This window comes from Betta splendens, chromosome 14 (assembly GCF_900634795.4).
Source record: "Betta splendens chromosome 14, fBetSpl5.4, whole genome shotgun sequence".
Taxonomy (NCBI): domain Eukaryota; kingdom Metazoa; phylum Chordata; class Actinopteri; order Anabantiformes; family Osphronemidae; genus Betta; species Betta splendens.
Window position 1 is genome coordinate 13,171,220 of NC_040894.2, and position 22,271 is coordinate 13,193,490.

At 42.6% G+C, this 22,271-nt stretch overlaps 2 protein-coding genes across 7 annotated transcripts; one reads left to right on the forward strand and one right to left on the reverse strand.

Annotated features, from left to right (window-relative positions):
- Positions 1 to 1,508: 1,508 nt before the first annotated feature.
- On the reverse strand, positions 1,509 to 11,904 carry map6a (microtubule-associated protein 6a). Of its 5 annotated transcripts, none has more exons than XM_029174403.3 (5): positions 10,871 to 11,904; positions 5,743 to 5,956; positions 5,407 to 5,624; positions 2,991 to 3,101; positions 1,509 to 1,991 (listed from the first exon to the last, which is right to left on the reverse strand). In XM_029174403.3, exons 1-5 carry the CDS (start codon positions 11,563 to 11,565, stop codon positions 1,844 to 1,846), a joined length of 1,386 nt encoding a protein of 461 aa, XP_029030236.1. In that variant the 5' UTR covers positions 11,566 to 11,904; the 3' UTR covers positions 1,509 to 1,843. The 5 variants fall into 5 exon arrangements, 4 of the variants coding, with proteins under 4 accessions (XP_029030236.1, XP_029030240.1, XP_029030238.1 ...); XR_008696600.1 differs by having other exon boundaries at positions 1,853 to 1,991; positions 2,731 to 3,101; XM_029174407.3 differs by lacking the exon at positions 2,991 to 3,101 and having other exon boundaries at positions 5,444 to 5,624; positions 10,871 to 11,903.
- On the forward strand, positions 11,474 to 20,798 carry mogat2 (monoacylglycerol O-acyltransferase 2). Of its 2 annotated transcripts, none has more exons than XM_029174410.3 (7): positions 11,474 to 11,612; positions 13,180 to 13,422; positions 14,415 to 14,593; positions 16,977 to 17,181; positions 17,256 to 17,427; positions 17,675 to 17,874; positions 18,144 to 20,798. In XM_029174410.3, the coding sequence occupies exons 2-7, from the start codon at positions 13,329 to 13,331 to the stop codon at positions 18,296 to 18,298; spliced, it is 1,005 nt and encodes a 334-aa protein (XP_029030243.1). In that variant the 5' UTR covers positions 11,474 to 11,612; positions 13,180 to 13,328; the 3' UTR covers positions 18,299 to 20,798. The 2 variants fall into 2 exon arrangements, with proteins under 2 accessions (XP_029030243.1, XP_029030242.1); XM_029174409.3 differs by having other exon boundaries at positions 11,479 to 11,612; positions 13,293 to 13,422.
- Positions 20,799 to 22,271: the final 1,473 nt, after the last annotated feature.

Genomic DNA, 22,271 nt, shown 5'->3' on the forward strand with positions numbered 1-22,271 from the left:
TCTGCCTTTCATCAGGCCACTGGGTTAGGAAATGTATCCAGGGAATTTTGTCTGAAGAGGACGACACAGGTCTGTTCCAACATTTCCCATAATCCCACACTTGATTATGGAGTCATAAGTGCAGCTCTTGACAATGGTGAGTGGTGCTGAATACTAATCAGGAGAGGCTTTCTCTCTGTGAGAAGGTCCCTGTGGGGCTGTGGTGGAGGAGGACTTACTACCATCCGGAGCGCTGCAAATACCCCGCCTCTTAATTAACCCATTCCGCCTCACCATTTGAGACCTGGCAAACTGTCACTATGGCAACAGCCCGAGCAGGGAACTGATGGATGGGAGGAGGGGAGTCGTGGGGGGTGAGCAACAGCAACCAAAGGGGAGGAAACACAAAGGGAACCATTTTGGTTGACAGTGTAAAAATGAAAGACACACACACACACACACGAACGCACACGCACACACACGCGCTGAATGCTTATTTCTACTTTGTACATCTAGAGAGATGTAATAGCTGCAACATGATCCTCTTTTCCTCCTCCTCACATCCGTTTCTCATCCAGGTCAGGGCAGCGGTGACACACTCCTCCATCAGAGCCTACGGTCACCAGTCAGTGCTGGCGCTTCCACGGCCTGCAGCCACAGAGGTCATTACTCATTAAACACCCCTGTTAGAGTTTTACCTGCAGTGTAATTGGCTGTAAGTCTTAGCTGCCTGCCACATACTGGGTTGGTCCCTGGTTCGTCTGGTTCAGTTGCATAGTTGAGCAATAGAATAAATACATTTACAGATGTTCTGTGCTAAACAACATGTTCAAGGAAACTGTGTTGCTTTTTAACCAGTATGTGACTTCACCCATGTGTGCGTTAACTGGCTGTGTGATTATTTAGTTTTTACCAACATTTCTTTAATTACTTTTTTTACAATCTCTTATTGCTATTTATTTAAACCATGTAAATTAGAGGTAGAGTTACAGTATACCACAGTGATTGCTGTCACCCTCTTTCTTTCTCTGAGTTTTAAATTATTTGTGTGTGTTGCATGATGGGTGAATGGCTGATGACGACTGACAGAGTTGCTACCAACCCCCTCTCATTCATTTCAGGCAACAATATCTTACACACGTCCCAGATGTCTTCGGCTACAATAGTAATTGTAATAAAGTACCATCTCCACGTTGTACTGGATGTGTGCATTGTTTATGTGTCAGGACAGTTATATTCACATTATCAGTGGTAGTTTGTTTTACAGTAAAAAGCAGTAACACTGTAACGGTCGGCCTAACGAGGAGTAAAACGACGTGTGACAAGAGCAGCAGCTTGACTACACCTCAAACCCACTGCTTTATTCAACTCCTCCCCATTTAGAATCTCTCACTTACTAGATTGTAACAGCGATTGCATTAACAGTCTTAATTTTGGCAGTTATACAGTATAGTAGCACGTTTACCTCGAATGACAATAAGAAACCAACACAAAATCCTTCAAGTATGCCCATGTATTAAACTAGGAGGTGAACACACACGTTATGCTCCTTTATTAGACTAAAACCACTTAATGTACAGTACATGTTTCATTATTGTTTTATAAGCACTTTATGGTGTGGTACAGTATTCCTAACAATATCAACATACTCCTTTTAAATAAATTGCATGAAATCAGAAAATGATGTAGCACCTTGCAATAATGCCATGAATCAAACAGCTGTGAAAAGCAGTTTCAAACATGCGTATTTCAAACATGAGGACAGGCGAAGGTTTCTTTTCCTATACTTAAATACTAGCTATTTACAGTACAGAGCATCAGTCTCTGTGCACGGGTTCACCCGCCTCCACATGCAGAGGCACGGCTACTCGGTCTGGTTCACGTCTAGGGCAAAGCGTACGACTCCGCCGCTCCGCCGAGGCTCGGCTCTCTCCAGTGGCGACTGTGGTTCTCCTCCAGCAGCACCCTGGGAATGATGATGACTGGGTCGGAGAACCTCGTCCTTAGCATCTCTAGGAGGCAGCACATGGTTAAGACAGTGGAGAGGAGGGAGGAGACAGAAGGAGAACACATTATGAGGCACTTGTTTCAGACAGACATCAGTATAGTAAGTCACAGGGCTGGGCTGAGCTGAGCACCCTGTGACCCTGAAAGCATTGTTTTTAGGCTTAAACTCACTTATTTTCCTGTTTGCTTGCTATTAGACGTGCTAATTGTTAAATATATACTACTTTACAATTTGTTGTTGGATTACTCACTGATTTAAATCTATACTTTATTTTATCATAGTGACAACAGCGGCATCTCAGACACAGTGATGGTCTCAGGGTGATGCAGCACAAACATCGTCACCAAATCACATCGGGATGAGAATCTAATAAACCAAGATCATTAACGTGCACTTACAAGCTCCATTGGACTGTCTTTCCCAAGCCGCTTTCCTTATTGCATTCATCCTTACCCCACATGACTTCATGCTAAAACTTAACAGGTAATCTACTGCAGATGCAGGACCGAAATTTCAAACATGACATCAGATCACAAATCCAACAGAAAAGGGTGGCATCATGCTTCAAAAAATGGCTCGTTGATCATCACCCGCTGACACAAGTAATGTCCTCAAGTCCCTCGACCATCATGCATTTTGTTTTTATTCATGAAGAGTGAGTGAACTACTGAGGTTCATGGTTTTAGGGATGACTGGATTGGACCTGGGGCTTCCTTAAGAACAGCCACCTTAAGGAGCCTTACATGTAGTGTGGATGTGACAGCAGGCAGTCAGACGGCCCCATTCACCCCCACACTCTAGTGTCCATATGGAAGAGAACTACAGAGGCTATGTCCTGAGGGGTGGACCAGAAATAATGTGGTGGTTCACCAGAAAAACAAAACCGTGCCACTGCAATAGAAAACAAAAATTAAAACACAACTCCATGAGTGTGTACAGTATGAATGAGAATGAGTGGCAGTTGTGGCTCGTGGTCTATTTATCCCGGTCGCTGACAGATTACCTGGGATTCGGTAGCGCACAGCCCCACAGGTGTTGCTTTAGGGTCTGCACCCAGCCAATATCTCGGATTGGCTGGCAGAGTTGTATGTAGTGGTACTGTTTTAGCACAACCCTTCAAATAAATAAGAATGTCACTCATTAGCACATAAGCACACAGACTGGACACAGCATCATCCAAATGTGGCATCCTCAGCTATTCTAAGACATCAGACTAAGTACGAGAGAGAAGAATCACACATTTGAGGCTGTTTGCATCATTTGTACAATAACTTAAGAACTGAGAAGGACATGACATTTATTCTGGAATAGGGTTCTGGGTTCTCATCCTTCAGCGTGCGTGTTGCTCTGTAAGTTGGATGAGTTCTTGGAATATATTGAGACACGATGCAGAAATAATATATTCGCGGGTTCTCACGTTAGAGCAACACGCAGGGTCCAGAGAGGAGGCCAGAGCCTGTGCCAGAACACGGCGCACTCTTAAGATAAGCATAGAAAGAAGTAAGTGAACGAGAACAAAATTCTCTTCCATGTGGATTTGTTTCAAGAATGTTGCCTCGCTAAGACAAACACTGACTGACACCTGCAAGCACTAATCTGTACCCATAATAAAAGGAAGCGAGAAGACACTGCTTTTTCTGTGTTTTGCATTTATTTGTAATATTTCATTAAATATGAGCAAGCAAATTGAAACACAAGCACGTCACAGTCAATGTTGCCCAAGACATAACTTTCATTACCTTCCCTCCTATCCTTATTTGTCTAATAATCACAAAGATAGCACCGGGTGTGTGATGTGCTAAGCACGCTTTACATTTAATGTACAGCCCCAAAAATGCCCCCGGACCAAAGGCTGCAAAATGCATGGTGGTGGTGATGGCTGCTGCTGTCTTAGACACCACTGAGGACAGAGACGATACACTGATCCAGTCAGAATGTGAGGGGAGGAGGCTGAGAAGCAGAATGAGCCAAAACAATGAGGTATTGGGAGCATTAATGGGTCGACCCACGACAGTCAGACGTGATGTTATACACAAAAGTATTAGCTCTATATACAAAGAAGTAGATTAAAATAAGGTATTAAAATTAAATATTTAATACACAAAATCAGCCCCACCATATGGACACTGATAGCCTAAGATAAAAACCTGATCAAACCAACATGATTATCACACGATCTGCATCAAATAAGGAAAAACAAAGGAGAAGAAACGTTTTTGGGTTCTGTCCACAATAAAACTTCAGGGAAATTATTTCTTCGTATATTTGCCTGGAAACAAATTAAAAATAAACAGGAGCGTAATTGTTTGTGGCCTATTTGAACAGCGACTGTGCTTCTTCCAGCTCCTCTGTACACATGATGAGCAAAACGCTATGAGGCCGAGCTATGAAGGGGGCTCCACAGTTACTGTGCTTGGTAGATAGGACTCAAACAGAACCGAATGCTCCAACTCTACTGAAGCCGCCCCTCTCTAATTTTAAGAAATATTGTTATTCTGATAGAAACGTCATTACATCTGCACAACAGCGTCATCTAATTCAGCCAGAACACTCAGCTGCCATGCAAACGACTGGTGTTTAAGGCATAATCAGTTTAGTGTGACCCAGATGGTTTGTTGGCAACAAAACAAATGTCATAAAATAAAGTCTGAATACAATAATATTCCCTGCATGAATGAGTTTCGCATAAATGAAGGTGACAAAACAGGAATCTTTTATGTGGCCTGCAGCTCAAATGATGATAAAACAGGAAATTACAAAATCACATTTAACAGAATGTCTTTCCAACACAGACTTTGAGCACTGGGCTATATGTGAACAGATAGCAGTAGCAAAAATGGCAGAACCGTACAAAACAAGCTGTACCCAACAAAGCAGGACATTTATCAAAGATTTTCAGTTTTAGTGCAGAAATGACAAAAGAACCAATTTAAATTTCCTTTTTTTTCAAAACAATAAAACGAACAAATCCTTGATAAACTCAACAAAGCAATCTGCTCGGTTGATCAAAGCCAACCGTTCAGAATCGCTTGTTGGTGGGCCCATGCGTTGGCTAGCTAGGCAGCCAGTAGCCATGGCAACCTAGGGATGGAGACTAGAAGAGTGGGGGTAGTGGGTGGCGTCAAATGTTAGAGGAAGAGGAAGCTCTTACAACAGTGATCTACAGTACTAATCTAGTATAGCGTGAGGCAGGTGGTGCTGTGACATGTCATGTCTAAACCCCCGATGTCTTCAACTAGCATTACTGTACAAATGTAGCCAAGAGGTAGTGAAAGACAACAGAGAAGGAGACTGAGAGAGGAAGAAAAACACAGAGAACGAAAAGAGGAGGAACATGGAACCCTTAATTAATTTTGCAGCCTCTGAGTATGATTTCCCCCAAAAGAAGAAATAAAAGAAGTAGTGCTAAATGATTTTACTCTTTTGCCTCAGCCAGTTTGTTGTTCATCTCTTTACTTTTCTCCTTGTCCCCCACTGCGGGCCGGTTCTCGCTCTGGTTCTCCGAGGTTGCCTTCTTGGAGCCTCTCAGCGCGGCGCTCTGCTTATCTTTGGATTTCCTTGCCGGCTTGTTGCCCTGTCCTGCTGCTGTGGCTCCAGACTTTTTGGGTTTAGAGCGAGGGACACTATACCTGTCAACCTAAGGATGTTGAATAGTGGAAATGAGATTGCTGGGATGGTGGAATCTGACAGTGAGACACAGACTACAGAGCTCAGCCGTTCCTCCCTCTCCCTCAGTGTAAAGGATGCATTCTCACCTGCTTGGCGGAGTCTATGTAAGGTTCACTGTACAAACTGCGTATCCTCCTCCTCTCCAGGGCCTTGTTCTCAGCAGACTGCAGCGGGGCCTGCCCCTTGAAGGTGGCGCTGTAGCTGGTCTCCAGGCTGGTCTTCTCATCTGGGGGCAGATACTGGGACTTGGCCCGTATCATCTTCGCTGGTTTCACATCTCTGTACGCCTTGAATTCCGTTCTGTGTAATTAGAGGGAAATCAGTTCACGTACCATGCAGCAGAAACACTGCAAATATAAACATGTTGTTAAAGAAGAATTAATTATAGTTGCGTATTGCTACTTCTTTGCTAAGTTATGGATAAATTACACCATCAGTCCTGACTGGAAATTAAAATAATTTAATAATAGTTTCCTAAGCCAACATAATACATGTAAAGAAGAACTACTGAGTCTTCTTTTTTAACAAATGATTCCTACAGCTTTGTATCAACACAGAGACTTGACTCACTGCTTGGTTTGACTTTGTAAACCACACACAAAAAAAATAAAGATGTTGAACCTTTATTGTCATAGGCTGATAATATTAGAAACATTGTTTTTTTGGTTAACATTAGTTAATTCATAAATGGGGAACCCCTGAGGGAGCTGGAAACAATTAAAAGGGCACCAATGTGTGCAGCAAGCTTCATGAGCACGACAGAGGTAACATTATGGTCAGTATCGTGACATTCACACAGAGCAGCTGGGCCTGCAGCTTGTTTTCTGTTTTAGCCTCATTGAGGAAGACCAAAACGACCCCTTCGCTCTGTGAAACTGCGCTACCTCAGTATTACACATCTAAATCTGTCCTGGCTGCAAATAACAGATGTCTCAGCTTTTTTATTGCTTCATCTGGACGTATGATAATGTGTACCGAACTACTGTACCAGGTGTGACCTTGCTCAGCAGGAGGCCGTACATGTACTGTACAGCCAAGTAACGTGGAAAGACATCAAATCAATAGCTGCAGCTCTAGAAAGCTGCTCCTGAGACAGCACAGCCTCCGTTTAGACTAATGTATGTGGCTGCTAGAGGTCCATCGATTTTTATCTTCTAATGCACTGACGAGGTCCAGAGTAGCTGAGTCGGGTTTTTCAGCGTAACAGGTGTGTTCTGACCTCCGAGATTTTTGCTGAGGGACATCATGTCTCATCCTGGACTTATTTATAAGATGACTGATGAGATTTATGAGAAATAAAGCATCTTTTGCAGCAAACAGGAAACTGGAAAAAATTTGTTCTAATTATAAATATCTTTGCTTTACATCCCACAATGTAAGTAGTTATCCTAAAGTTTAATTTGTTAACTGATTAATTTAAATGTCTGGTGCATTTAAGCTATTCAAGTGTTAAACAGAGCCGATGTTTAAAATGCGTGAATGTGAAAAGTGCCTTTGTTCCTTTGCCAGAATACAAAGACTGATGACAGGGACATGGCAGCTGTGCATTACAACATACAGAGAGGAATTACATAACAGGTCTGAAGTCCACTGTCAGTCCTTAGCCGGGCCAAGAAGCCAGCGCGAAGGCAGGTTACACAACTGCGTCCAAGGCCAAAAGCATAAAGCCAAACACAAAACATAACAAGGTTTGTGTGAGAGAAATGCAGAGAAACACAGTGTAGAGTGGGTTCGCAGCCTGCGTCTTAACATAGCTTCTATTCATGAGCAAACGGTTCCGGGACCATGTGCACGTCTCCGAGCTCAGTCTGTACTTGGCAATTGTTTACTAGTGTTTGTGGTTTAGTGGCTGTCGTGGCACAGAGCTGCTGAATCCAGCTACTATCTGTGACATAGATGTCAAAACACAACAGAGTGAGGAGCACTTCAGCTCGTAGTGCTAAACGCCTTTGGGTGGTTAATGCCGGTTACTGTAGATGTCGACCACAAACTCAGCAGATATAAACTACTGAAGCAGTACTGAGAAACTTCACAGAAAAAGGTTCAGTTTTGCACATTTTCCTGTTTTTTTAATTCATTTATTTTTAATTAACTATTTATTATTTATTTATATTTATTCACATTTATTTATTTGTTTTTTATTTCTGTGAGGTGCTAAGACCCAAGCTACAGTATGCTATCACACTGCATGATATTACCTGCAACGTTGAAAATCGGCCCTGGAGAGAGGCCTGGTCCACTACAAGTACACTGGCAGTAAGGGCAGTGGCACCACGCCAGGGTACAGCACCGCTGAGCTGCACTGCTCTAACGTAGCCCAATCTGGACCACAGTTAACATGAAAACAGCAAAACCCCCACAAACCGCTCAACGGAACACGATATTGCATTTTTCAAATATAATTGAGGACTCTTAGTATTTTAAAAGGACATAAAGGTAAGTATATAAAGGATATAAAGTGATAATATCACATACACCAGTACCAGTACCAATAAACCCCAACAAACATACAGACAGTGAAAATACTGTCGCTCAAGTAGGAGAAATGTTCTATGAAACAAAGCAGTGTACCATGAAATTGTGACTGTGTGAAAATTAATTTGAAGCTGTAGAAACCGTAAATACGTCTGAGCACAGTAATCACAGACCAGTGCTTCTGGCTCTAAATCTACACCAGCGCTGGCCTGGGATAAATCTTGCCAGCTTCTCTAGGGTATGAATGTGCCCACATACTGAACTGGACGGCAGCTTCGCTTTCCTCTGGTCAGCGCTCCCTGCCTGCTTCCCTTCGGTCTCATCTCTTCCCCACTGGGCCAGATGCATAGAACTATTGCAGTTGCCCTTTGACAGTGATCTGGACGGTGTGTAAAGAAGCGCAGTAACAGGTTGGAGTTTAGTTACAAATATGGGTTTAACTGGGTTACAGTATTTTAGTGAATCTGTTCATGTCCACATTCAAATCTGAATCTCCTCATGAATTAACTGTAATCAGATATGATCAACTCGCATTAGTTGCATAAGACAGTTGGCTTTAGCTGGCAGAAATCTGATTCCGTGCAACGGCCAAAAAGTGGATGTCAACTGAGATTTTGAGGATTATATTTTGGTACCAATATGGAAACATACTTCTACAATGAACCACTTGGTTAATATCAGAGAGTAGAAAAGTCAAAGCAAGTCAGAGGAAAGGCAGAACAGAAGTTAGTTCTTGGGCAAAATGTTTCCTCGGTCTTGGTGCTAAAGGATTACTGTGTAGATGCAACATGAAGCTGTGGAGCCTCACTAAGCAGATCAGTTTTAAATCCGCCTCTTTCCAGTGTTCTGTCGAGCACGAGCGGACGACATCCTTTCTGTAACCATGACAAAGGCAAACTTACTCTGCGGTTATTGAAATCATTTTTTGTGTTCAGATCAGAAATGCAAGAGGAAAGAAGAACAGAAATAGACCAAAAGCGGAATTTAAAAGCTCCCAGTCTCTCTGAATCCCTCTATGAACTCAGTGAACCCGTGCTACCTGCTTTGTTCCTCCGGAACCAACTCCACTCTGCTTTCTCACTCCAAACATCTGCTTGATGATTACTGAATGTCTTTTATTAGACACTGCGTGTCATCTAATGTAACAAAAAAGGATGACAAGAGAAAGAATAGCCTTTGTTTTGTTCTGTGGTGCTGACGGCTGAAAGACAACACTAACAATAAGTCCAGCAGGCCTCTCTGAAACTTCTGATGTATTTTCATGCAAAAATTAGCTTTTAAACATGTTGCAGTGAGCTGGAGACCGTGACTGGGAGGCAGCCATGGTCTCTTGTGCTTAGCAGGGTCACATAAATGTTGATAAAGGTGTCCTAGCAGAGGAGCTGTGGAGAACAGAGCTTAGAATAGACATATCCCTGACATCTCCCCAGTGTGTGAGGCTCAGGATGTGTTCATGGTGGTGCTGGACAATATGACATGATGATGATCCCTACAGGGAGCTTGGTAACAGTTTCTGAATGGAATAGACAAGGTGGGATATTCACTTGTGGTTGTGTGTTACAGTAAAATCAGAATCAGACTAATCTTATAAGAGAAATTAATACATAATAAAAATAGTTGAGTGTAGAGGGTGTGTGTTCAGTAAGAGCCAACAGCTGGCCTGCTTTTAGTCTCCACTGGCAGAGACAGACTGACTGTTGCCTGGGATGCTGCCACTTTCATACATGTGGTGGATTTCACCCTTGGGATCTCTCATAGCCGCAGGCACAGCAACGAGGCACCAAACATCCCTAACACACTCAGAGCACCACACACTGCCACCTGTTCTCAACTCAATTAAATTTTTAAAATTTTATTCAATTAAATTTTATTTATACAGTGCCAAATCACAACGAAGTTATCTCAAGGCACTTTACAAAGTAGGGTTTAAGACCTTACACAGCTAAACCCAACTGATCTCACATACAGCAAGCCTTTAATTTGACAGCAACAGTGGAGAGGAAAAACTCCAGCAGAACCAGGCTGGTCACGTCAAAGGAAGAACTTGGTCCACTTGTAGCCAGCAGCACTGAAACAAACTGACAATTCAATTGTCAATTGTCTCTCACTGACAAAACAATTCAAGACGTTTCTGTAAAGTCTAGTGTCCATCACTCTTAAGACAATAACCCTTACAACAATACAACTGATGACAGTAATGGTTCCAAAAGCATGTGTGCTGTGACTTTGAAATGCGTGACTTGATGCTTATCCATCCACCAGTCCCCATCATCCTCAGGGGCATTATATAACAGACAGAGATTAGCCTTATGGACCCAAACACCAGCACATCAACACTGGGAAAAACTCCACCTTCACCTTTCCTGTTGAATCCCACAATGAGGAGAAAACAGGTGCAATGTTTCTACACCAGAGCTCCTGCTTCAAAAAAGCAAACCATAAATTCATAAATCACCCAGCAATACAGCGACTTACATAGTGATCATTCTATAATATATTGAACCCCATAAAATATAGCTTAATGTTTAAAGCGTAGTTTAGTTTTTTCCTGACAACATCCTGCTTATGCTTACTGGGTTATTTATGGCGTGTTAAACCTGTCACAGCAGTATTTGTGTTGCTGAGATGATAAAATAAAAGTGGGATCAATACATTCCTAACATAAATGACGCCTTCACGGACACCTTCGCCTCTGGACATCCCGTTCTGCGTTTAATGTCAGACTGTGTCAAAACTTACTTGTATGAGCTGCCGGTTGAAATCTCGTGCTTGATCTGCCGGTTCACGGCGTCCGTGGCCGCCCGCCCTCTCCCCTCTCCGTCCACCTTCAGGACAATTTTCTTCTCGCCTTCCTGCTTACTGGGACGCTTTTTTCGCTCCCGATCCTGAAATAGGTCCTTCTCCTGCACCTTGTCGGCGATAGCACTCTTCTCTATGCCGTTGTCTCTATCTGCCAAGGCCACGTGCTGTTTCGCATGCCTGGACCGGTCCGGTACCCGGTCATCGGGTTTAGGTATCCAGGGATGGTTGTACCGTTTTGGGATGGGCCAAGGCTTGAAATCCTTCTGGTACTGGGTCTCGCTGTTAAACGGTGTATCCGGTTCGTGGTACTGGTTCTTGGGTTTACAGCTCGGTTCGGGTCGCACTTTCCAGTGCTTAAAGTCCTCGCGCATTACCGAGCTGCACACGCGCTCCTCGGAGACGCATCTTCGAGGTGCGCGCGCTGTGTTGGTGCGGCTTTCGGCACGAGACGGCTGCGTTTCTATGGCGACCCGGGCCTGGGAAGGGTGCAGGGGCGGCTGCAGCTGAATGTGCTGCATCTCGGAGACATCCGTGTACTTGGTGAAGACCAAAGGCACCGCAATGTCAGCCTTGTCCAGCTGGTTCCAGAAGCGGGCCATGCAGCACGCCCTGCTGATACAGGGCCACGCCATAGTGAGGTTCGGCGAGGTCCACTACAACACAATTTCCCTCGACTCCGGTATGAAAGAAAATGTTTCTTTACACTCTGAGAATCCTGACAGAAAAGAAACAAGATGTCCGCTGCAAAGATGGTTCCAGAGCCCTTGACGTTAGATTGGCTTGTTAAGTGAACCCATTGTGCTTCTTGAAATAAGCTACCACTGTTTTTTAGTCTAATAAGAAAACACCCAACTGGCCTTTCCAATGTTTCCCTTCGTGTCCGCTCGGTCCAGTGCGTCTTGCCACATCACTCCATAGCCTGGCACTGCAAGGAAAAACGGCCCCGCCCGCTCAGCATCCCGGAGACACAAAACGAGCTCGATGGGGAAAACAATGTCAAGTTAGACATGCAACAATGCGGCTTCCGGCCCTACGAATATTTTTTAGACAAGAACACAATGGCGTTTTAGTAATTAATGAATTACGCTATAATATAAAACAACTGTGAATGAAATCAAATGTTAATACGAATAAAATACACGTTACAGCTATTGCAGTTATGAAATGTGGTTAATGCTTTTATTTTGAAACTGGAATTTAAGTGATTTATGTTAATACAGCTGATGAACATGGCCAACTTGACACGAACGGTTTGTCTTTAACGACCTAGCGTAGAGGTGCAGGTGTTCGGTCGTTTGGCTTCAGCATCACTAAGCTGGTTGGTTAATATGTAAAGTCTCACATTTAATGTCCTAGATTAGAAAACCCGAGGATATGGTTTGATATAAAGTATACTAAATAAAAAGACTTTTATATCCCCTGTATAAATTTTTAATAAATATACCATATTAGCCAAACTTTTTTTTAATATATAGGACAGTACTTAACACAGAAATAGTAATTGCTGTATATAAAATATTTTAACTATTTGAAAAAAATACAATTATCACCATAAAGAGTCCAAATTGTTAAATGTAGGCTACTGAGTCATAACTGCCTTTGTGGTGAAGACTACCCTGCCAGAAAACATTAGACTACATGAATAATGCCAGCTCATTATGCCCAGAGGGTCTGCGTCACATTGGTTTATAAGACGACTGAAAGACAAGCACATTGTCTAAACAGTAGAGCTTCACAATACTGAGTGACAGGCCATCGTTAGAATAAAGGCTCTTTAGGCTTTTAATACACAATGCTTGCTTATTTCACTTTAGTGAAGTCACCTTCTTGATAATCAGTGAATTGAGATAAAACATTGAGTCAATAACCAAGTGTTCAAGATCAAAGAGTAAATTGAGATTAAAAGGAGTAATAATCGCGAAAAGTAATTAATAATTTATGAAGATGTAATCAAAAGGCAAAAGAAAATACAGTACATCTCAGTGCTGGTATTCATTTGAAGCAAGCCATGGTTGGATCTTGTTACTTTGTTTTTATTTAACATATTGGTCCACAAGCACACTTACATCAAACAGCACTAATATTGCATATCATACAACACTGATATTGGAGTAAGATAATAATTGTTATAAACAGCCTTTTTTGCTATGGCATGCGTTTGCCTAACCAGCCTGTGAAACACTAGCATTCATGCTAACAGCTCCCTGATTGCTCTGCAGAGAGTTTCAGCAGTTTCTTCTTTGCAGGGTCAAAAGTCTGATGTGGCAGATATACTGAGCTTCTGAGATAAGCCACACAGCTGAGGTGATGGACAGACTTTGGACTCTGTCACTGGCTCTTCTTGTTCCCCACCGACTAGAGCGTCTTGGATTGTGTCTCTTCATTTCTGGAGAACATGAAGCGTCATTTCGCCCCCTGGGACCTACCTGTCCATAGACGGCTGCAGACGACTGTAGTGCTGCTCTGGGTCTTTTCCTTCCTTGGACTTGGTGAGGGTGCATTACTGTTCATGAAGTTCAGATCTGCTACAGTTACAGTTGTACTCTCCACTTCTTTACGGTAGGTAAAGTAGAGCATAGTAGCCACAGAGGAATGACCTGATGTACACTTGGCAGAAGGTAACTGGACTCAAGCCTGTAGTTGCTGCTGCCTCAGCTCACCTTAAACACTGTGGAGTTACTTAGACAGTGATTACTGTACTTCATACATCTATATTAGTTTTAGATTAATATGTATTAGTGGTCAACCAGCTATTTCTGTTACGTTATGCACAAAAGCCTTTTTTCATTTGAATTAAGGTTTACTTTTCAACCTAGCTGTGCAGAGACTGAAGCTACTTGTCATAAACCAAGTTACACTTCATTTGTCCAGGAGGAAGGCGTGTCTCGTGTAGTAAATATGTCAGAGTAGGACGCCGACTGTGATAACAAATCTGCTAAATATGTTACTATTGGTAGTCCCCGTGAGCTCGTGTTCCAGCTGTTGGGACAAGAGGTGGACAGGGTGTGTCTGGTCTATGGTGGTGGAATTAGCTGCAGGTAACACACTGAGAAGGTCCTGATTCTGATCCCTGATTCTTTACTGTGTGGGTTCCTCCCTAATGGCAGTTGAGTTGATTGGAGACTCTAAATTGCCGGTATGGTAGTTGTGAGTAAGTGGTTTGTCACTCATCCCAGTGGCAGCTGAGAAAGTCTCCAGCATGACCCTGACCCTTACGAGGACTAAGTGGTAGAAAGAGAGTCAGATATTTAAATAACAGGGACACATTGTGTTGCTCATGGTAAGATGGAATTTCAAAGCTATCAGTGACCTCCACAAATTATTATTTTGTTATTTCTAGTATTGAGTGCAGAGTCAGTGCCACTATTCCTGAACAGCCCCGTTATCAGTGTGCATTACATATGTTTTGAAGAATCAAAATTTTGACTTGAACTTATTTAGAGTTTTCCTGCTTTGAAAAGTTGCTGCTCTCCCTCCTCAGCACCCACCTGTATCTTCCTCTTCTTCTACCTGCTGTTCACGCGCTTCTGGCTGATCAGCGTGTTGTACGCCATCTGGTGGTTCTTGGACTATGACACGCCAGGACGCGGAGGCCGCAAGGTGCCTGGCCTGTGTGCACTCAAACTCTGGGAGTACATGCGAGATTACTTCCCCATTAAGGTGAGAGACATCTTTTATACCGCTTTCCATTTCTAAATGGCAGATATGATAAAATGCAGAACCTAAGAGTTTCTAACAGCCATGTAGCTGCTGTAAACTATTAATGGAAATATAAAATTAGCCCGCTGTCTCCCCCTTGTGGTCACATATGACTATTGCATATTTAATCTTCACCTGATCCCTTTAGCATAAAGCAAGTTCTACATTTTAAAGTGAAGAGTCAGAGTCAGGGCAGATTCTTTCAAGCTCTAGGTAATTAGACCTACTCATATGTGAGCATTAAGTTGGTCATGCTCACATGCTGTTTATATGGATTAGCCTCCATAGCCAACAATCATGACACAGTAATCCATATTGGCTCATTTAAGGTTTAACTAAGGGGAGAGATTAGTCTGGTCTTGTGCACACATGCTGTATATGCATGTCATTTTATTTAACAGCATTAATCAGCATCAACAATATTTACTTTATTATATTTTACAGACATCATCAGGGTTTGCACGTCATTGTGAGTATGTTCAGTGTTCCTGGGTACTGGAGTGTTACATGAGCATTTAGCTCATGTGGTGCGTCGTGTGACTTAACCGTCCAACACACAGAGGAAAAATGTTTCAACTTTTCTCTCACTGCGACAACAAACACAAGTTGAATCATTTCTGAGGAATTCGCCTAAAAATTCTCATCTCCCATATTCACTTCAAACAGGATCATCATCTGACTGTTTGCCACATTAAGTCTTACACAAAGAATCAGTGTCCTTCTTAGACCTAAATGACTTTAATTAGTGCGTCTTTTCCCACTGTTTCAAATTCACTCACTGTGGTCTTGTTTTTATTGGTTTGGATGTGTAGCAATGTTCCAGGTGGAAAAGTCCTCCAAGCAGACACCCATATTTAAAACATAAGTAAGTTAGTCAGACCTTCTGGGTCACCAAACTTTATTGACTGAATCCAAGGTCCTTGGCCGCGACAGGAGCCATGTGGAGTATGTGGTGGTGACGACCCTGCAGCGGAGCCCTGTGACTGACCGCTTCTTTTGTTTGTAAACAGCCCTGGTTCTCAATTGAGCCAGTGATTAACTTTGTGACCTGTGGGTCGCCTGCCGTGAGGGCCTACAATACAAATAGTCTGGGAACGAAATGACCAATATCAGGATTTGTTAAAACAACAGTTTAGTCTAATTTTGTACATCCTGAATTTGATCATCAACAAAAAAATGTGTGACTGCATCACTGATAAGTGTTATGTTATATTTGAATAATTATAAGTAAAACATTTCAAAATAAATGTTGTGAAAATGTAATACGCTCCCTTAAGCTGTTCATTTGTCCTTGAGACGGCAGCACAGCTCCCAGATAATGGGAGAGAGTTTGGCCCTGAGAGCACTCAAATACCGACCCAGATACAGTGAGAGGGGCAGATTTGCCATTTTATTTTTTTTCAACAGGGCACAACACTGCAAAACAAACTGCAGCACAAGGCTGCACCTTGGTGGTCACCTGGTGGTGACCTTTAACGCTGCTCGCTATCTCTTCCCTATCACCTCCGCTGGTGAACTTCTTATCATTTACAGTTAATCATTTTTAATCAACTAATATTTCTGGCCCTACAGAGAAAGTGTAAGGATCGAAGGATGCAAAGATCACCTCAGGGGCGTTTGTGTGGGTGTTTGTATGTCAACACCAGGAGAGTTCAGTTTGACTTTTTGTTAGATCTAAAGCGTCACCCTGTGGTCTCATCTCCCCTGTGTATGGATAAATGACACATTAATCAATAGCTGCTACTACTACGCGAACAGGGATGATTGTGGGGTAAACTGTGCAGACGATGTGTAGCCAGGTGGCTGTGTAGAAATATAGCAGACAACTGAACAGGAACAGTAGCTCACTGTCAGGTCAATGGTTCACTATGCATATCACACTGGACACTCTGGTGCACTGTATTGGTCTATTGTTTGATGTGGTGGTTCTGCTTCTGTGAACTGAAAAACAAGTGAAGTAATAATTTCATAAAGCAGATGGTGGGGTATAAGCAAGACAGAAAGTGAAAAAAGTAAGTAAGAAAGTGAGACTGTGCTAAAATCACAGAAGTCCTGTATTAACGTCAGACTCTCTGGATGTGAGGCCTCAGTCGTACAGTTGGCTGACTAAGAGCTCAGCACAGAGATGCAACGCGGGGTCAAGCACAGTGGTGCAACTGTGATATTGAGCCACGCGCTGTACTTAATGCCAGCTGGGCTGCTCCATCCAACTCATTGTGTTGCTCAGGAGGACTTAGGTGACTTGAAATTTTTATGACATCTGGGTATATATGCATCTACATTAGGTGATGGAAATGGATCACGTTAGCGCTTTCTTTCCTGAATCGCTCTGCTCTTCCCTCAGCTAGTGAAGACAGCTGACTTGGACCCGAAGCATAACTACGTTCTGGGCTTCCATCCTCACGGCGTGCTGGTGGCAGGAGCCTTTACCAACTTCTGCACCGAGGCCACAGGCTTCCAACAGCTGTATCCCGGCCTCAGCAGTTACCTGCTCATGTTGCCTCTGTGGTTCAGAGCCCCGTTCTTCAGAGACTACATTATGTGCGCAGGTCTGGGCTACAAATGAAACTGCAGACCACAGTGGTAGCTGATCCTTACTTCTTACCCTCTGTTCCAACATAAGGTCTGGTTCCCTCGGATAAAGAGAGCGCCAGCTATCTCCTAGAAAGGAAAGGTGGGAATGCTGTTGTAATAGCAGTTGGTGGGGCCCCTGAGGCCCTTGATGCCCACCCTGGGACTTACAATGTGGTCTTGGCCCAGAAGAAAGGGTTTATCAAGCTTGCAATGGAGCATGGGTAAGAGCAGAATGAAAACAATCTGTCAACAGAAGATTCTCTCAGATCAGAAACCAGTCAGTTTGTTTTGGTCTCTTGCGGCTTTCTTGGCCTTTTGAGACAGAGGCCTATTGACTCCTCTAACATGGAATTTCCTAGGAAAGTACGCTGCCTTTTACGCGATTGATTTAGATTTAGAAACTGATGTGAGACATGAGCTGTGGACATTTTTATCGACAACATCCCCTGTCATGCAACTTTCCTTCAGAGCTCATCTTGTGCCGATCTTCTCTTTCGGGGAGAACGACGTCTATGAGCAAGTTGAAAACCGGAGGGGAACGTGGCTCCGATGGATGCAGGAACGGCTGCAGAGAGTCATGGGTGTCTCCTTACCTCTGTTCCATGCACGGGGCATCTTCCAGTACTCCTTCGGTCTCATGCCCTTCAGAAAACCCATCAACACAGTAGGTGGGTATAGCTTGATTGCATTTATTGCTGGTACAGTATAAAACTGATGATGCTTCAGACTTGCACCCCTGCCCACCTATTTCCCAACCTGCTATTGATTTTGTCAGAAGCATCCAATGTAACCAAACTGGCAACATCAATGATCCAGAGAACAGGATTTGTCATGTCAGCAGAGAGAGGCAGCCTTCTGTAACTAATGGCTGCTGCCCTGTGTTCCATCAAATAGTTCACTGACTGTGTTGTCTTGTAACCTTTCGACCTCTCTGCAGTCGGACGGCCCATTAAGGTGACGAAGAATCAGAAGCCAACGGCTGAGGAGCTCAATGCTCTGCACCAGCTTTACATGGATGAGCTCAGCAATCTGTTTGAGGAGCACAAAGGCAACTATGGAGTGGATGAGGACCTGCACCTGAACTTTGTCTAAACTGGAGGCTCTGAGGGATTCAAAGGCGTATTTATTTGTGGAGCTCTAGTGCTGCAGTTTCCGATGACTGCTGTTTTCAGGGCCATATGGAACGAGAAGGCCAGTCGGTTTTCCTCACTTGTTCTTCCAGCATGTGAGGTCTAACACGTTCACATGGTGTCAAAGGGTTCATTTGGATTGCAACATCACATGAGGACACACTTAAGTAACGTGGTTCGTTTGCAGCTTCACATCTTAAATACAAAATATACAACTCAACAGAACTTTATGCCATTTTATTTTATTTCTACTGTATATGACCTGCAGGTGACCCAATGCTAACATCTGCCTGTTGCAAATGAAGATGCAGCTTAGCAGGCATTAGCTGCTCTGGCTCTGTCCAAGGTTAAATAAATCCAGCTTGGTTCTTGGCAGCAAGTTCCTGGAGCTTGTCCCATAAGCAAACGGTCTCCTGGCTACATTTAACAGGCACTGAACACACAGGATACAAATGAATCCTCTTGATTGTTTAATTAGTGTAACTTTTAAATTGTAAACGATTCCTTATTTAACATAGGGTGAATGTATAACACTAATTTATGATTTTTCCTTCACTTTTATCGCAACTGAACTGTTTTGTTTTTCTGCCAAACTAAAAAGTCTAATACATTTAGAAGTATGGATCAATAAATCAAAATGATAACCTAGGCCAATAATTTATTTAATTTCTATTTTGCAGCAATTTAACCTTATTAACAAATTATACTACATTTAAAAAATACAACTTATTAAAATATACATCATATTTCTTGAATAAACCTTCGTCATGCATGTATTAATACAAATACTTTATATATAAAAAATTCAAATACTCACATAATGTGTGTAAATTGTCTAACATTACACTAAATAACATAATAAACATCAACCACCAACCAGTTGATGTGTTTTTAAAAATACATACTAATTATTGTTTAAATAACATCATTTGCTTCAGTTTAGTCTAAATAAACATCTTCTGAATCACCTCAGTCAGTAAGAGTTCACTTACCTTGTAGCTCAAAATGCACAAACTACATTCTGTAAGTAAGTGTACAATCAGGCAACGTGTAAGTATTGGTGTTCCTGTCACCATTCTCACTTCACATCTGAATGTGATGCAAATGTGGCTGTTTAAACCTCACTTGAAATGATTCATACAAGCACCAATTCACTCTAACGTGTCAATGTTCTGGTTACAGTTGTGTTTACCTTATCGGGAGCTCCCATAACTATAGAAAATGTGGATTAACGTCACTGGACTGGCTCAAGTCAAATATGAGGAAAGTGTTGTGCATGCATGTAGCTAGATCATGAAGAAATGAAACATGTCCGTTAGATTGTGAAGGTTTTTAACAAACAGGGTTAATCTTAGTGATCAGTGTGCGCGTGTGGGGCATTTGGGGACCATGCACAGTGTAGGTCAAATTAATTTCAGAGTCACTCACAGCTGAGCGCTCTTATCAATCACACATCGACCTCTCACTTTTTCTTACAGTGAGAAATTATTTTGTGACTCTTTTGTGAACTATGAACACAGATTACTGTAGTTTATTGTAATCGGTGTGAACTGAACTTTAAGCTAGATGTTGCAAAGTGTGAACTTATACAATAGTGCAACCCAGTGCCAATTAGACTAACTAATTAACCTTAGAGCAGCTCTTACTGGTTAAAGTTAGGTCTGTGTCATCGTTTTTGTTCACAATTCAGTAGTCCTGTCCTCTCTTGTTGCTGATGATCTTAATGATTTTACTGTATGGCACCTAAAATAAACTAGTTTAAACACCAATGTTTAGAAAATTAGCCGCAAAAATGACAAGGGCCATATTTGTGCTCTGGGGTTGCCGTAACACCTTTTCTGTCAGTGTGACCTGGCACATGACTCATTAAGCATTAACCAATATAGTATGTGAGTAGGTCACTCAGGCTGTAGCTTGGGCCCTGATGGGGTTTTGGGATGCTACAGATGTTGATTACTGGTGCGTTAGCCCATATACTGTATGCTACATGATCATATATTAGAAAAACAAAAACAGTAGTTATGCACCATTCAAATCAGGGTCATTACAGGATACCTGCTGATTTATACTGTGTTATCATTGTTTAAGGAATAAAGGAATAGTAATTTGTTGTCATAGGCATGAGTCTAATGTCTAAAATCATCTCATTCTTATTTAAATAATACATACTAATAATTTTCAGAGTGAATGGCTAATTACCAAATTTAGCTTAAGGTGACTATTGCTTCTCTTTATTTATGCCTGTACGGTCTTTTGAACTAAGGGTTGTGGGAGCTGGAGCCTCAGTTGTATGAGAGTACACCCTGTGTTTTATGACCAGATACTGCTAGAAGTGAAATGTGTGAAGGAAAGAGGAAAAAATGTATTTTAAAATGAATGCAAACTGCTCATGTAGCAAAGAAACCCACAACCAAATTGTTTTATCAATCACAAGATTAAATTAAATTAAATAAAATTAGTTTGAGCTGATTGTCCTTACATCTTACATCAATCCATCAGACATTTTCTCAGGTCCAGCGTTTGTTTGGAGAGCAATTATGATGTCACGATTCTGAGACTGTACCAACATGATTAGACTGTTCACTGAAAACAGTGAAAGTTTATAACTGAGGTAATTACATAAGGAACATGTAACTTGCATAAAGTGAAAGTATGTTAATTATTTACCTGGGTAATAACAAATGCTATTTCTCTCTATAGTGTAGTTTGTTGGCTCTACAGTATCAAGTCAAGTATAATATATATATATATATATATATATATATATATATATATATATATATATATATATATATATATATATATATATATATATATATATATATATATATATATATATATATAACTCCCTTCTCACCCCACGTGGGTGGTCTCATCCACTTTCCAAGCTCGGGTCCTCTACCAGAGGCCAGGGAGCTTGAGGGTTCTGCGCAGTATCCTTGCTGTTCCTAGGACTGCACTTTTCTGGACTGAGATGTCGGATGTTTTTCCAGGGATCTGTTGTAGCCACTCCTCCAGTTTGGGGGTCACAGCCCCCAGTGCTCCGATCACCACAGGCACCACTGTGGCCTTCACCTTCCAAGCCTTCTCCAGTTCTTCTCTGAGCCCTTGGTATTTCTCTAGTTTCTCATGTTCCTTTTTCCTGATGTTGCCATCGCTTGGTATTGCCACATCCACCACTACGGCTTTCCTCTGTTCTTTGTCCACCACCACAATGTCTGGTTGGTTCGCCATTACCATTCTGTCAGTCTGGATCTGGAAGTCCCACAGGATCTTGGCTCGCTCGTTCTCTACCACCTTGGGAGGTGTTTCCCACTTTGACCTTGGGGTTTCCAGTCCATACTCTGCACAGATGTTCCTGTATACTATGCCAGCCACTTGGTTATGGCGTTCCATGTATGCTTTCCCTGCCAGCATCTTACACCCTGCAGTTATGTGCTGGATCGTCTCAGGGGCCTCTTTGCACAGTCTACACCTTGGGTCTTGTCTGGTGTGGTAGATCTGGGCCTCTATGGCTCTGGTGCTCAGGGCCTGCTCCTGTGCGGCCAGGATGAGTGCCTCTGTGCTGTCCTTCAGCCCAGCCCTTTCAAGCCATTGGTAGGATTTGTTGAGATCAGCCACTTCAGTTATGTTCCGGTGGTACATCCCGTGTAAGGGCTTGTCCTCCCATGATGGTCCCTCTTCCAGCATCTCATCCTCCGTTCTCCACTGCCTGAGACATTCACTCAGCACGTCATCTGTCGGGGCCTTATCCTTGATGTACTTATGGATCTTGGATGTTTCATCCTGGATAGTGGCTCTCACGCTCACTAGTCCTCGGCCTCCTTCCTTGCGGCTAGCGTACAGTCTCAGGGTGCTGGATTTGGGGTGGAACCCTCCATGCATGGTGAGGAGCTTTCGTGTCTTAACATCTGTAGTCTGTATCTCTTCCTTTG